We start from the raw sequence: 17,274 nt of genomic DNA on the forward strand, positions 1-17,274 counted from the left end.
GGTACTCAAACTAAATTGACCCTCGGTGCGTCATCAGTAATAGTATTCACAAAGCAGGAAAAATATGTCTTTTAAAGTACAAATTGTGAAGATAATGGAGAAGGCAGAGTAATTTCACAGGGAATTTTTTTTTTAGATTTTCGAGTGGTTTTAGTAATGTGCTTTTAAAAATCATTTGTTGGACTTTGGTGAGGAAGCACCATTATTAGTATTTTGATTTTTTATTTAAAGAATATATATCATTGTGTTGCATAGCAGGAAGTTATTGTTGACTACTTATTGCTTTGGAACAGTTTCCTAGGCTGGAACTTATTCCCCAGAAATGTTCTGATTCTCAGATTTTCTTTATGTTTTTTCTTTCTTTAGATCTCAAAAAGATACCAAGATGACACAGTTTTTTGGACATAATTTTGCAGATGACAGATGGCGTAAGGCAGCATTAAAGAATGCCTTTTCTCTGCTAGGCAAACAAAGATTTGAACATTCTGCAGCATTTTTTCTTTTGGCTGGTTGCCTGAAAGATGCAGTTGAGGTATTTAGTGAAATGTACATATTTGAATATATTTCTGCATATAAACAAACAAAATAATTTGTGATAAGAATAGCTTTTAAAACATTTTATTTGTGATGCTTCTTAAATTTCTAATTTCATTTTTATTTCAAGTTATATGTTATGTCCAGTATTTTGACCTAAGAGTATTGCAATTAAAAATTTCTATAGAGAAGTAAAAAATCTCTGCATGCTTTTAAGCATATACAAAGCAATGTATGAAGAGTTCAGAGTGGTAAAAAGATCAGGTGAGACACAGTCACAGATGTCTTGGGGGTAATGTAGCATAATGTCTTGAATATAGTGTGTGCTTAATAAATGTTTGTTGAATTAATAGAATAGAGTGATTACACGTATCACTATAATGTTAAATAAAACATGGTACTTGTATCAGGAAGCTACAAAAATAACACTACCATTTCTGGGAAAAAAATTAGGAAGGCTTGGTACAGGAGGTGGCATTTGAAATGGGCTTCAGAATATAGACAGAAGTTCAATAGGTATGTGAAAGAAGGTTATATAGTATGAGAGTAGACTATAGGGCATTACAGTCAAAGAGAATAGTGCTAGCAAAGTTATAGAGCCAGGAAAGTAGAGACTGTGTGCAGAAAATGACAAAGTAGTGCATACTGGCTGAAGTATAGATATGCCACTGTGATACATAGGACTTCCTCTGTAATTTTGTGGAGAAAAGCAACCCCCACATGAATGAATTGCTTCTGTCTGTGTAAGTCCTCACCTTCTCTGAAATTTACACCTCTAAGAGTGCATTAAGAGATTAAATCACTTATCCAGGGTTACACAGCCAGCATGTATCAGGTAGGACTATTAGCTCTCTGTATACCTCTCATGCTGCTGTTATATAATATAAGGCTACAAATAAGGTTTTATAGGATTGTGGAAGACTGAATTCCAAGTTTGAACTTTATGTTGTATTAGACACTGAAGATTTTTTTTTTTTTAGTTGAAGAGTAACATTACTAGATGGTGTTATAAGAAAGATAAATCTAGCATTAATGTAAAGTCTGGATTTGGATGGAGGAGGAAAATGAGCTCAAGAAGACCTATTTGTAGGCAGTAGCTGTATATTACTATGGTGGTGGTAGCAGTAATAATAGAGGAGTGGAGTATGGGTACAACAAATTACTACTATGGATATGAGATATTCTAGAAGCAGAATGCATGAGATTTTAGAACTGGGTATAAATGGTAAAGGGTTGGGTGTTCCAAATGTAGGTTACTTGGTAAACTTTAGTATTGCTAAGCAAAATTGTAAAGTCAGAAGAAAGAATCTGGTTTAGGGAAAAGATGATGTAGTGTTAAATTTGAAGTACCAAGTAGAAATTACTTTAGCTAGTTATAGAAAGGGGTCTGGAACTAGGGAAGAATTCAGGTCATCATTAGCAAACTGGAAGTCATTTGCAGTGAATTAATATTGAAACCAAGGGAGTATGTGGTATTACTGAAGGAACTTGGAGAGAAGAGATCTGAGGATAGAACTTCAGGAAGGGGAAAAAAAGCCAAGAAGAAGAAGAATCCAAGCCAAGAATCCTTTAGAGCAAGGATCCTCACATCTGAGGGTCAAGTCCCATGGGGCCTGTCTAGCCCCAACTAAGAATGGTTTTTATGTTTTTAGTAGAGCAAAACTTTATTTTCAAATGTAAAATTCTAGTTCATATGGTACAGAAGCAGTCAGCTCAAGATAATGGCTCTAGTTTGTGAACTCTTGCCTAGGAACTCAAGAACAGAGCCAGGGAAGCCTCAGAAGCCAAAAGAAGAAGAGGTTATATAGGGAGAAAGTGATCAGTAATTTCATACACTGATGAGAAGTCAAAGAGAATATGAAGTCACTTAAGTCACTGGTGACTTAGAAGAGAACAGTTTCAGAAGAGTGTTGCTAAGGTCATAGTGACTGAAGAAAAAATGCACTAGTTTCCTTAAGAGTATGAAGCAGAGAGCCTTAAAGTTGTTTAAACAAAAATGCCTATCTCTATGAAGAACAAAAACTAGTTTAAATGGGGGCAGGTATTTATTTCAGAATTTTAACTAATTTATCTACATTTTTCTTAGTATGTTTTGATCAGTAATGTCTAATTTACTAGTTTGCTTCTCATGTTTTTTAGCTTTTTTAAAGCATTTTGTGGGGGCAGGCTAAATAGAGGATAAGATATTATATAATCCAGTATAGTAACTTGTAAACTCATGCCTATAAATGTTGCTCTAAATGTATTTTAAGTAGACACACGATCTCAGAAGTCATCCTAGTACAAGTCACACCTACATTGGAATCCCTTTTAAAACTTATCCAAGTCCTGGTAAAGTGAAATAACTCTGGACTAGAAATCTAAAGAGCTGAATTCTACTCTAGGGGGTAGGTGGGGGGGATAAAATCGCAATTGTATGGCAGTGATTGTTAAACATTAAAAAATTAAAAAAAAAAAAATAAAAAAAATAAAAACAAAAAACTTATCCAACATAATGGTCAAATAGCTTTTGCTTTAGGAGCTCCAGAGAGGGAAAAGTCCCCTAGCTTCCAAGGTTACCCATTCTGTGTTTGGACAGCTCTGATTTTTAGGAAATTTTTAAACTTGCAATTTTTACCTATTGACCTTAGCTTATCCTCTTAGAATAAGAAAAAGCCACCTAGTTCATTTTTTTCCCTAGGACATCTCCTCTATAGAATAAACACCGCACTTTCCTTTTTCTAACCTATACATGCCCAGAACTTAAGTCCCTTCACCCATACTGCTTACCCTCCTTCTGGATGTTGACTGCTTTATCTGGTAAGTGTTCTTACTAGAGTATTGTATCAAGAACTGAAGTTCCAAATTTCGCTACATTGGTTAGTTTTATCAGTTACAAATCTATATGATACTGGCAAATAGTATTTAGTATTATCCTTAATTTTTCAAATCTTTTTTCTTACTAGTTTCTAGAAGCTTAATATCTCATATACTGTTAGACACAAGAGAATCTGTTCTTCAGGGTTAGAAGTAACAAAACATGACTTTATTTCTAGGTTTGTCTGGAAAAATTGAATGATGTTCAGTTGGCTTTGGTAATAGCAAGACTTTATGAATCTGAATTTGACACATCTGCAACGTACAAATCTATATTGCACAAAAAAGTTTTGGGAATTGATTCTTTAGTCAAAGAACACCATTCAGTGAACATGAACGTACACGATGATCCTTTCCTTCGGAGTATGGCGTATTGGATCTTGGAAGACTATAGCAGGGCTCTCGATACATTAATAAAACAACCCTTGAGACAGGAAGAAGGTAATATGAGATTATGTTTTATAATCGTGAATTTTATATTTATTCATAAAGTATTGTGGCACATTATGTGTCAACACTATGCTAAAGGCCTATAAAACCTGATTCCAATCTTATAGAATCTTACAGTCTAGTTCAAAATAATACAATGTGTATAATATATCTTTGAATATTCTTTGTGTGTATGTAAATTAATCAAAAGTTTTAGAAAAAGTTAGAACTTATTTAATGATGTACTTAATAATATTTCCAGTTAGTCACCGCTGCTTGGAAAAAGTGGCAAAGTGACACTCTCTTGGAGTACGTTTACTATTGCCATTGCCCTCAATCTGAATCATAGGGAAGTAAATACAAAGTAGATAAAAAGTAATTTTTGGAGGAAAGGGGAATGGCCAGTCAGGATAGACTTCCCTTGGGAAGTAGTATTTCAATTAGGATTTGAAGGAAATTAGAGTTCCTACAGGTAGATTTGAATGGGGAGCACATTCCAGGCATGAGGAAAAATTTATACATAGTCACAGAGACAGGGGTGGTATGTGTTATATGTAATTAAAAACAGATAGTTCAGTATGATAGAGTGTGTGGAGACTGCTAAATAAACAGACTGTCAGGGAAATAATCTGATACTTCTGATCTAAGAAAATTAATGAAATTTTGATGGACCCAAATAAACATTCTCGAGAAAAATACCAGATAAGTCCCTCTGTATGAGCTACCTGTATGAGGTCCAACCTCATCAAAATACCTAGGTGGTTTTTTCTTTTACTTTTAATATTCATTTGTTTGATCTCTTTTCTCCTATTACTCTTTAGAGAATACATTTTTATTTTACTTTCATTAGTTTCTTCAGTGCCCATTTTACCCTTCCCTACTCCTGAAGAGGGTGATGAGGTAGATTTTAGAATGTTTGCGTTTATTTTTATACAAGGACTCAAAATCAGGGTGGAGGGGAAGAGAACATATAGCTCCTTTTTTCAACCTCTAGTTTCTTACTGATTTAGTTAACACCCTTTTCTGTTTTTTCATCAGGTAGATTGATGGATAATCATGGGTTACTCTGTGTGTTTGTGTGTGTGTGTGTGTGTGTGTGTGTGTGTGTGTGTGTGTGTGTATGTGTATGTGAGAGAGAGAGAGAAAGAGACAGAGTTAGTTTGTAATATGGGCAGTGCTGGCTTGGTACTCTGCCAGTACAGCTACTGACAAAAATGTATTGATTTGCATCAGCAAACCATGATATAACTTTTTTTAACTCATATTTTCACAGATCAGCTACTGAAATACAGAAAGATTTAGAAAGCTGATTGGGTTTTGTATTCATAAATTTGATTTATTTTCAGATCAAGGCATGGCATCCTCTGCCTGTAACCCTGCAGTGTTTAATTTCTACAATTACCTCAGGACACATCCACTTTTGCTGAGACGCCATTTTGGTTCTTCTGATGCATCTTCCACACAAATATGCTTAACAGGAGAAAATGGATTAGCAGGAAAAATTAATTTAAGTGAAAGAAGATTGTTTTTCACTACTGCACATGCTCACTTAAAAGCTGGTTGTCCCATGTTGGCTTTAGAGGTATTATCAAAAATGCCTAAAGTCATCAAGAGGACAAAACTTTTTGATAGAACTTGTAGCTTTCCTGATACCAGTAAAGATTGTTCTCCTTCTTCTCCATTAAGGTTGGATACAAAGGATTATAAATCATCTAGTATTGATTGGTCAGAATGTGTGATAAATGGTTTGAAATCTTCTTCAGATGGTTTATCAGATAAACAGTCAAATTCTACTCTTTCATTTGATTGGAGCCAACCAAGTCTTGTATTCCCAAATGAATCTTTAGACCTAAAGTGGGATAGTGATAATAATGAAGAAAATGAGGACACACCTCTTTCAATGAAAGAACTAAAACCTTCACAGATAAAAATGGATGAAAAGATAAATGCAACAAATTCCAGCTACACAGACTCTTTCAGCACAGATGAAAATGATATCTTAAATCCATCAGAGGATATCATTGCTGTACAGTTGAAATTTAGAGCATGCTTAAAGATTCTTACAATAGAGTTGCGAACATTATCCACTGGCTATGAAATAGATGGTGGGAAATTGAGGTATCAACTGTACCACTGGCTCGAAAAAGAAGTGGTAGCTCTTCAGAAGGCTTGTGACTATTGTTGTGACATGGAGGATGTTCAGTCTGTGTTTAGTGAAAATGTGGATGAAACTGTATTAAATGAAAATACAAAAGATTTGTTTGATCAGCTAAAAGTTAATCAGTTGAGAGATAATTTCCAGAAAAAGCGACAGTGGCTTTTGAAGTATCAGTCCCTTCTAAGGATGTTCCTTAGTTACTGTATACTCCATGGGTCTCATGGTGGTGGCCTTGCTTCTGTGAGAATGGAATTGATTCTACTTTTACAAGAATCTCAACAGGTATGTAACTTCATCTATTTTTCTAAACATGCCTAAAAGACAGCTGAATTTATTCTCCCTTTGCCTTAAAGGAATACATATTCTTTTTTTTTTATAACTGTGTCATGCTTTGGTATTGTTAACGCTTGATGTGAAATAATTACGTTTCAGTGTCAGTAACCCTAAGTATCTACTGAATATTGATTTCTTACTGTGAATGCCATGGAAGAAAAGCCTTAAGTGTTTATCAGCACCGTGGAAAGCAACTTACATGCCATAGCAACAGTCACAGTAGGAACAATTAAAATGAATAAATCTTTTAAATATCTGTCTATGCAAAATAGTTTGCTAGGTTCTGGGCAGATAGAAAGATTAGATAACATGGAGCTACACATAGAAAGTTTTAACAAGAAGCATTGTTTGATGTATGAGAGGTTAAGGTTACTATTTACTGTAATGGAGATCAGTCAGCATGGTAGAAAAAATGGCATTTGGGTTAGACTTTAAAGGATGAGTAGGAATTTAACAGTAAAAAGAAGGAACACCTTCCTTTTTATCTAAAATGTTCCAGAGATAAATGTATTCCATAGTTTAGCTGGAATAATAGATTGTGTGAAATAATGAGAGGTGGTTGAAAAGTCCTTTGTACCAGGTTGTGGAGGAGTTTTAGTACATGGCATAAAATTTTAAACATTACTCATTAGGCATTAGGGAGCCACTAGAGAATTCTGAGCAGCAGAGGGACTTGACCAACTTGATACAGGCAGCCTCATGAGAGATGTATTACTTATCAAGAGGGAGGAAAGAAAGTGTGAAAGGAACCTATTACAATATTCTGGGTGGATGGAAATGAGGGGATTGTGCTAAGTTTGATGAGAGTGAGAATAAAAAAGAGGTGAGAGATTTGATGTTGTGGGAGTGAAATTGACTGAATCCATTCTGGATAGATTAGCTGTCAGGGATGAGGGAGAAAAAAGAATCAAAGTTTGGAAGCTGACTCTGTTATCCACTCTTAGCAGTCCTTCTCAATTTTGTGTCATTTGCAAATCTGACAAACGTGCCATCCTTGATTTTATTTAAGTTATTGATAAGAATATTAAATAACATTTGCCAAGTACATGTCCCTGGGACACTCCAATGAAGACTCCCTTTAAATTGACATTTGCCATCAAAGCATTGACTACTTCCTCTATTTATTCAAGCTGATCCCAGATCTATCTAATTGTATTGTTATTTGGCCCATATTTCTCTCTCTTTCTCTCTCTCTCTCTCTCTTTCTCTCTTTCTCTTTAAGTGGGAATTAAGTAACTTGCCCAGGTTCACACAGCTACTCTCTCAGTCTGGATTTGGACTCAAGTCCTCCTGACTCCAAGGCTGGTGCCCTATCTACTGCCATCTTTTTCAAAAGAATAACACAAATGCGTTATCAAATTCTTGACTAAAATCTAGGTAAACTGCCTGATTCCCCAGTTTACCACTGAAATAACTATCGTCCATTTTCATTGGAGCAACATAGCTGCTTCAATATTAGGAAAACTATCAGCATAATTGAACAGATAAATAACAAAATCTGTAGAAATCATATGATTATCTCAATAGATGCAGAAAAAGCTTTTGACAAATATATCATCTATTCCTATTAAAAACACTAGAGAGCCTAAGAATAAAATAATCTTTCCTTAAAAGGAAAGTTTCTAGTTAAAATCCAGCAAGCATTATCTGTAATTGGGTGCCCCCAAAGACCCTAGCTTCTGGGATAAGAACTCACTATTTGACAAAAACTGAAGGGAAACCATATGGCAGAAAAGAAGGCCAACATCTTACACCGTATACTAAGATAAGGTCAAAGAGGATCTAGACATAAAGGATGATACCTTAAGTAAATTAGGAGAGTGAGAAATAATTTACCTGTCAGATCTATGGAGAAGGGAGTAATTTTTGACCAAACAAGTAATAGAGAGTGCATTACAAGATGTAAAATTAATAATTATTATTAGTAAATTTAAAAGGATTTGAACAGACAAAACCAATGCAACCAAAATTAGAAGGAAGCAGAAAACTATGAAACAATTTTATACCAAGTATCTCTGATAAAGGCCTCATTTCTCAAATATAGAAAATTGAGTGAAATTTATAAAAGTAAAAGTCATTCCCCAATTGATAAAGGATCAGAGGATATGAACAGACACTTTTCAGATGAAGAAATCAAAGCTATCTATAGTCATATGAATAAATGCTCTAAATCACTATCGATTAGAAAAATGCAAATTAAAACAACTTTGAGGTTCCATCTCACATCTCAGTGTTGAAGAGGATGTAGAAAAATTGGGATACAATGCATTGTTGGTAGAGTTCCAGCCATTCTGGAGAGCAGTTTGGAGCTATGCCCAATCAAAATGTGCATGCCCTTTGATCCAGTAATACCACTTCGAGGTCTGTATCTCAAAGAGATCACAAAAAAAGCAAAAAGAACCTACATGTACAAAAATATTGATAGCAACTTCATACCCATCAGTTGGGGAATGGCTGAACAAGTTTTGGTATATGGTATGGAATACTGTTGTGGTATAAAAATGATGAACAGGTGGATTTCAGAAAAACCTGGAAAGACTTAAAATAACTAATGTAAAGTGAGTAAAACCAAGAGAACGTTGTACACAGTAATAGCAACACTATATGATGATCAACTATGTATGCTTTAGCTCTCTTCAGCAATATGTTGATCCAAGACAATGCCGAGGGACTCATGATGGAAAATGCTACCCACATCTAGAGAAATAATTGCATTTTAACTGAAACATAAAGGAATTTTGTTCATTTGCAAAAAATCGTAAACGACAAAGTAGCATATTAATATGTTGCATAACAGAATCAAGTTTCAAAAAATATATGGACAACTGGAAAAATAATCCAAAATAGATACAAATGACAGCAATTTTAAAGTCTTCCTCTTGGCATAAAAAATCCAGTTGCACAAGCATAGGCTGAGAAGAAAGAAACACAATGCTTTTTCCAAATTCAGTATGAATCATTGCTATGGTGTAAAAAAAAGCAAAAGTTGTGTATAAGAAGTATACGACCCCAATCTTATGACATAATTATATCATGTATTAGTCAGACTACTCCTGTATATTTATGTTGATTTCAGACCCCTTCACTGCCAGTCTATATATAGTCTAAAGGTAACTGAGATTGTGCGAAGCCGTGTCACAAGGCTAGTTGGAAGAACTAGGGATGTCTTGCTTAGAAAGGACACTTAAAGAGAATATATTACAGCTTATCCGATATGCGAAAGATTTTCATGTGACTGAGGAATTGAAATTTATTTTATGTAGTTTTAGAGTTATGGCCAGAGGTAAAATTTAAAAGAAAGCACATTTTGGTTCAAGGTATATGTAAAAAGTTTGTATGATTGCACTAGCTTGAACATGGAATGAGATTCCATATATGATACTAAATTAAAAGTGGAAATATTGATGTATACCATGTATCAGAGGTATTGTAAAGAGAATCTTTGCTTTGAGTGGGAGGTTGAACTAAATTACCTGTAAGTTTCTTTCTGAATAAATCTGTATGTTCAGATATGCAGAATTTATCTCTTGTTTAGTAAGTTATTCTTTCTGCAATTTATTCCAGTGAGCCAATACATTTCTTTATTAGTTAGATTGAAATAGTATTATAAGAGCTATAATTGCTTGATTCATTTTCTTTTCTTTTTTCCTTCCTTGGTTTCTTTTCTTAGGAAACATTGGAACCAATTTTTCCTGGCCCTCTGCCAGATCAAACCTCAATACCTCTCCTCTTTGCATGTACAGCCAGTGCCAAAACAGTAGTTGCCAATCCTCTATTGCACCTTAGTAATTTGACCCATGATATACTCCATGCCATAATAAACCTTGATTCACCACCCCATCCTGACACCCAGAACAATAAAGTAAGTATACTTCGTTTAGCTTTTTGCCCTTTCTTTTCCCATGTATATAAAACTGCTAGTATCTAAAAGATGTGATGAACGCAATTATTTTTTCATAACTAATTTTACGTTATTTCAAATGAAGGAGAATATCTTTGTGATGTAGACTATCATAATTTTGTGAACACAAATTTATAGGGAAGTAGGTATGTATTTCTCATAGAAATAAAGCTTAAATGTTGATGAGAATCCTAGGCTGTCTCACAACATCATATATGGAGTATAATTTTATGTTCATCTTGTTTACTGATTAGTTTTTTGCTTTTTTACCAATATTTGATTTTCATTGATAACAGGGAATAGCTTTCTATACTCTTTACTATTTCTATCAATTATAAGCTACTAATTTATTTTAAATAATTTTCTTCAATGAGTGCTCTTTTATAGAAATAACTGTAGTGTTTGTTAAAATTAATAGGATGTTTAATTGGAAAAGACAGATTTTTTTCAATAGTAGCCTCACATGGAGTTTATTTTCTATTAGTTGTATTTTGTGTATATATTTGGTATATATGGTGATTTCCTTTTTGTCAATAAGAATTGGAGGTATATACCTAGCAACAGAACGTCTGGGTCAGAGGGTATGAGCATTTTAATATTTTTATTGGAAAAATCCCCAATTCCCTTCCACAACTCAGCCAGCAGTCCATGGTGTAATTGTCTTTCCACAACTCCTGCAGCCTTGTTCTGATCTTCTGTCATCTTTGTTCTTTGCTGAGCATTGTTTGGATTTGTATTTCTCCTGTTTATTGATTTCTAATATTCCTTCATATGGTTAAATTATTTAATTCAATATAGTTTGAAAAGTTATATTTTGTCGGGTTTTTTTCAGGTATATGTAATGCACACTTTAGCAGCCTCCCTCTCTGCTTGTATTTATCAGTGTCTTTGTGGTGGCCATAACTATAGGTAAATACCTTTTTTGTTAATATTTAAGAATACTTTTATTACCCAAGAAAGATTTGTTTCACTGTACTATTTTAAAATCCTGCGTAAAGCCAAACAAAGCAATGTTTTAATAAGTAACCCTCTCAGAATTTTTTACCCTTTAATTGAACATGAGTCTTGTTATAAAGTCACATGAACTTGAATTCTGTCAGACCAAAAAATGAAAAACTAGGCTAATGAGTACAGTGGATAACTGGCATGTATATACTTCTTGTCACTTTAGGTATGTTTTTGTTTTAAGTTTGAGGTCATTCATTCTGTGTTTTTAGGTGATGGCAATGACCTTTGTCTAGATGCTTAGGTTTCTGTTACTAAGTGAAAATAGATATTTGATAGCCAAAATTAAAAGCACAGTTTGGCAACATTAAGTTTGAACAAACTAGTTACCATAGGGCTAAAACTAATCAGAAGTCTGCATCAAATCTGGCTGACATCAACATAGCGCTCAGAAGAGAGGGGGAGTCAACAGGTTGCTTAAAGACAGATTGGACCTATGAGTGGCTGTTTCACTTCTAATCTGGGCAAGATAGGGAGATACAACCTCAAAGTAAATAAAATTTACAAGACTCACACAAAGCTAGCCTTTGTAGTAAAACAATGCAATCTAATGTGAAAATTTAACTAAAACTACATCTATATTTGAAAGCCATTCTGTATATTAAAACTAAAGTTAGGAAAATATTGCATTGGAAACTAAAAATAATAATAATAATTACAAATATTGTATCTTTTCCATAGTTCATTGCAAACAAATCAGTTTACTGGAATGGTATACCAGACATTACTGTTTTCTCACCGGCAGTCCTTGAAAACAAGCCTAGATGAAACAATTACTCCCAATACATCTCCAGCTCAATGGCCAGGTACAAGTTATTTTTTTTTAAGATGTTTTGGTAATCTAGTCAGTCTTTTGAACACTTAAAAAAATTATTTCTATCTTTTGTTCTCATTTCACTTATATCTTCTATACTGTAGTCTCTCATCTTTGTAATGAAGACACATTTTCTCTTCTTCTGAGCTTAGCTTGTTTATTATAACCATATAAAATTCTTAAACTTTTAGACATCTTATACTTAAATGCCAGATTTTTGGCCAAAAAAAGATTATCAAATTTAAAAATGGAATAATATTTAAATTATAACTAGATAATAAAAATTATACTATCTTTTGACCATTAGTTTTTTCCCTTAATCATTAGATCAAAATTGTAGCAGTCAGCAATTTTGTATTTGAATTTTACCATTTTTATAGTAGTAATTTAGTTTTCCTGGTAGCACTATTCCCTAATTGCTAATATCTTCTAAATTCCTTTTCATAATAACATTTGGATCCTTTTTTTCCTTTGTATTTGAAGTATTCTAATGCATATAATGTAAGATTGATCTACCTGGGATTGTACTGTGCTAGGAATGATTTTCTTAATTGATAAGAATCAGTTTAAGTTCTTTGACATTTGACTAAAAACATTGTAAGAGATTATTCTTATTTTTAAAACTCCTAGTCCATTATTCTTTCTGTTGTTGTTGCAGGAATTACTGCTCTTATTCGCCTTTTGAATTCTTCTGGGGAGGAAGCTCAGTCGGGACTTACAGTTTTGCTTTGTGAAATTCTCACAGCAGTTTATCTTAGTCTCTTCATCCATGGTCTGGCAACACATTCTAGTAATGTGCTATTTCGGATTGTGGCCCACCCTCTAAATGAAAATATGTGGTCTGCTGTATTTGGTGGAGGAGCTCATATTCCTAGCAAAGAACAAACATCATCAAAAGCCATAACTGGTTAGTTTTTATTTTCTTTAATGCTAAGAGATTCTCCCTAATTTTAAAAGTTATAGATTATTCTAATTTCTTTTTAAAGATAAAAGTATTAAATCATTGAGCCCATGTGACTTAGATTTAGTTACTGTTCAGAATCTGCTCTAAAGCAAATTCTTTTCATTCAAGGGGACAAATTGGTTTTGAAGTGGAGAGTACATTTCATATTAAATGAGGACTCCTTGTGCTGTTTTCAGTCCCCAAGCTTGTACTGCCTTTAATGTGTTTAAGCTCTATTAGGATTAAGAATGTAAAAATATGATTTCCTCAACATTTATCAGAAAATGTTTTAAGTAATTTCATAAACTTGTAACTATTGGCCTTATCTTCCATTACTGTAAGTACAGACTTTGTTTTCTCTTTTGGCAGGAAGATACTTTTCTATGCCTAGTCCACACCAAGTAGTAGTGTTCTCCATGGAGTGTGTGGGGTTTTCCAAAGCTCTCACAGCCATCAGTTCTCATAACACTACCAGTCTTTCAGGCAAGATATTAGATTTGGAAATAGGCTTTTTAGTTCAGTCTGCTGTATGTTTTGGCGGGGAGGGAGATGGAGGGAAGGGACATGCTATTGTTGCATTTGGCAATTATAGAAAATAGAGCTTCTCAAGAAAATTCCCTTTCAGCAAAGCCATGATCTTGATGCTAAAAATCAATTAGTATTTTAATGTGATGCAGTATTTTAATCTGTCTCCAGTTATTATTAAAGTACTCATTTAACTTTAAAGATTATGATCATGGCAAATCAGAGTATGGCTTGAAATAATCAGAAGTGCATTTCAAAAGAGGCTGCTTTGTCATATTATGGATATAGGTATCAGGATTTTGGATTTCTAAGTGTTCATAATGCCATTTTAAAGTGAGTTTTTATCATGGTATTTGGAAAACAATATAATTGTTTATTGTAGTAAATGATATACTAAAATTTTTCAAGCTTAGTAATACTAAATTTTACAGAATTGCATAGCAAAAAAGAAAAAATCTCTTATACATGACTTTATTTTGGGATTTAGCAATCCATATATATCTTATTATTTATAACATAATAATCTCCTGTTTCAAAACTCCACTTTTCTGCAGTTTTTTGTATTTTGAGTGACTGAAATTTTTAAAATTATCCCATTGAGCACCAGCAAGCAGCACAAGTGTCCTGTGTGGAGGAAAAATATAGACTTCTTTTTTGAATTATTTTATGAACGTCAGTTTTAAATACTATTTTATGAAGCTAATCATATATTTTGAAACCAGGCATTTCTGATTTCCAAAGGAGAAATTAAAGTAGAAGGAATGTCAGGAGATGAAGGTGAAAGAGAAGGAATTGTTGACAGTGATTAAAGGGCTTTAGAGTTGTAAAAAGGGTCAAAGAATTAATTGGAGGAGAAATAATTTAAGAGGACTTCAGGAAAAAGATTCACACCAAGGAGAAAGATCTGAGGAATAAGTAAAGGGGCAGGAGGAAGACTTAAGCTCAAGAAGGTGAGGCAGGAATTAATGTTAACAACACCAAGTGAGTGAGAGCAGGAAAATGAAGACAGTTGTTGCCGTCAAGGTGGATGTAAAGAGTCTGTCCATAGCAGAAGAGATGACGCAAATAACAGCTGAAGCAGCATTGCTAATAAGATGGCAAAGCAGACTGTGTCTTACAGTAATCAGAAGTGCATTTCACATGAGGCTGCTCTACATCAAGAACTTTGAGAATTAAAGTATGTGACATACAGGAGAAAGGGATGAAGAATCACTTATTACTTGGAACTAAGAAACAAATTTGAGGTTTCTGAAGGAGTCTAGGTACTTGGCCCAGGTGATAGTAACTCATTGTGATACCCAGTTAATGTTATTATGCCAGCTAATTGTGGAGCATATAACAAACAGAGAATTTTCCAATCTTAGGGCATATATGCAAGGTATGACAAGGAATTTACTCACATTTACTGGTGATTAATGCAGGCCCAAATGATGTAGCGAAAAGTAACCAAAAAGGCATTACTAAAGATTAAGAAATTTTGTGCAAATTAAGACATTAAGGGCAGAGATGATATTTTCATTGCTGCTGTCTATTGAAGGCTAGGGATTCGGAAGTTAAAAGCAGATTTGGAAAGTAGATAGCTAGTTAAGAAGATAGTGACTCAGAATAGGAATTGGATTTCTGTACCATTGCCTTCAATTGTAGGAATGGCAAATTTCTGGCAGGTAATGGAGTCCATAATATTAAAGAATCTTAGCATCAGATCCCTATACATAAATGTACAAAGTGTGGATATCTAATAAGATGAACTAGAGAACCTAACACAAGTAAGCAAATTTAACATTATCCTTATCACTGAAATTTTATTTGCGATGACTCAAGGTAGAGTTAAATATATTAGGGTAGTACTAAATAATCAAAAATATGCTATCAGATGGGGAAGCATGGTGGAGAGCATTTCAGTTAATTTCAGTATATGTAGAATAAGATGTGACATTGCCACAAAAGTACAAGCACATAAACAAAAATGAAATAGGTGAGTGGTTTAGGAATTAGATCCTAAGCCTGAAGTACAACAGAGTAGTGATAGTGGAGTGCAATTATCATGCAACATATTGGAGCTCTTTTTCTTTGCCAGAAGCAGAGCAGCTAATAATTTCTTCATTTCTCACAACAGTTTCATCCAAATGGTAAATTTTATGGTAGTTTTCACCAACAGGGGAGGCTCTGGTTGCTGAGGTAGAAATGATTATTCTGTCTTAGAGTTTTTTATTTTTTTAAAAAAAGAAGTGAGGACAGTCTGTCATATATTCTAAATTTTAGGAGAGCTGATTTCAAAGACTTAGGAGGATGAGCAAAGTTCCATGTTACTGGGGAATTCAGCTGGAGAAGGGAAGGAAATGAGGTGGGATTCAGAGAGAGTTCTGATGTGAAGTCAAGAACAGGGGGATGAGAGGAAAGAAAGGGAGAGTTATCTAAAGAGGATAGTGGAAATGAATGGACCTTTGTGTACCCCCTAACAGGAACAGACAACTTTATTTCCCTTCTTTTGGTAACCTTTTCTTCTACCAATTTGTTTGACTTCTCTTGACTCCTCATACTTAGCTCATGTATTCCTTCTGCTCCAAAACAAGAGAAGAGAGAACTAAAAGGGAGTGACCAACAGTGATGAATCATTCTGAGTGGTCAAATGACATGAGAATTCATAAAAAAAACTGTTGGATCTGGCATTGAGATCATTGGTAACTTTGGAAAAAGCAGCTTCATATGTATGATAAGGTCAAGAGCCAGAGGGTTTAGAAGAGAAAAGGAAAGGTAGGCACCTAGTAGTATAGCCACCTGAAGCTGATTAGGCAAAAATGGGGGGACAGATAGAAGATGATAGCTAATAGACAAGGTTAGATCAAGCGATCATCTGTTTATTTTAAGGATGGGAAATTCAGGTGTGTTTTCAGGCAGCAAGTAGATAGGAAGAGATAGGAAACCAGTAGATAGGGAGAGGGGAGGGAAGGGGAGGAGAATGATACTGCCTTTGGTCTTCTGGAAAAGAAGGGAATGTATTCAGTGAAGGGTGCATGTAGAGGGAGGGATATGACTTGGCAAGAAGGTCAGAGTCAGGTAGAAGATAGTGGAGGAAGGTATTTGAGTGATTTGAGATGAAGAAAAGGATGGAAGAGGGAGGATTTTCAGTAAATAAGCCCAAGTTTTTTCAGTGAAGTATGAGGTAAGATCCTCAGCAGAAAGGAAGGGATATTGTGGGAACCTTACAGATAAATTAAAAGGGTCTGGAAAAGCATCTGTATAGAGTAAGAGAGTGAATAGACTAGGGAGGAGTAAAATGATTGCCTCGCTGTAGTGAGGGCTTAGTAGAAAATAGATAACATAAATTTGCAGTGGGCTGAATCAGTAGTTTCATGATTTTCACTAACTCTTCTTCAGCAGCACAGTAGTACCAAAGGAACAATACAAGTATCATCTATAATAAAACAAGGGGGTAAGAATAAATACTGAAAGATAGTGTGAAGTTCATCTGGTCAAGATAGGCCTGGGGAAAGAACTGAGGAGATGAGAGGATGGAGGTTAGAGAGCTGTAGGGGTTTGAAGGCACAGGAAAAGCTGCAATAATAAAAGATTATAATTGGATAGAGAAATTTTGGAGTTGATGTACAGGGAAGTGGAGACCACGATCCATGCTATGACCTTCTCTGTATGAAGCTGAGGTAGAGTACGGTAGTTAGGTCACAGCATCTAAATAGATTGAGAAACTCAGTGCATTTGAGGGACCATCAGTATGTATGCTGAAGTCCCCTGGTGAGAGAGGACAACTTGTGAAGAGA

The 17,274-nt window shown here is 34.5% G+C and overlaps 1 protein-coding gene across 6 annotated transcripts in view; it reads left to right on the forward strand.

Moving 5' to 3' along the window:
• The window catches only part of DMXL1 (Dmx like 1), a 140,609-nt gene that overhangs the window by 62,065 nt on the left and 61,270 nt on the right, over positions 1–17,274 (forward strand). For 4 of the 6 annotated variants that reach the window (XM_072597125.1, XM_072597127.1, XM_072597128.1 and 1 more), the window contains exons 22-28: positions 367–532; positions 3,570–3,831; positions 5,166–6,259; positions 9,981–10,172; positions 11,044–11,120; positions 11,898–12,022; positions 12,689–12,937. In XM_072597125.1, coding sequence (XP_072453226.1) covers positions 367–532; positions 3,570–3,831; positions 5,166–6,259; positions 9,981–10,172; positions 11,044–11,120; positions 11,898–12,022; positions 12,689–12,937 — 2,165 coding nt within the window. Of the gene's footprint in view, positions 1–366; positions 533–3,569; positions 3,832–5,165; positions 6,260–9,980; positions 10,173–11,043; positions 11,121–11,897; positions 12,023–12,688; positions 12,938–13,342; positions 13,457–17,274 lie in introns of all 6 variants that reach the window. The other 2 variants (XM_072597130.1, XM_072597131.1) reach the window with 1 other exon arrangement.

The sequence above is a fragment of the Notamacropus eugenii genome, chromosome 3 (genome assembly GCF_028372415.1).
Source record: "Notamacropus eugenii isolate mMacEug1 chromosome 3, mMacEug1.pri_v2, whole genome shotgun sequence".
Lineage (NCBI taxonomy): Eukaryota > Metazoa > Chordata > Mammalia > Diprotodontia > Macropodidae > Notamacropus > Notamacropus eugenii.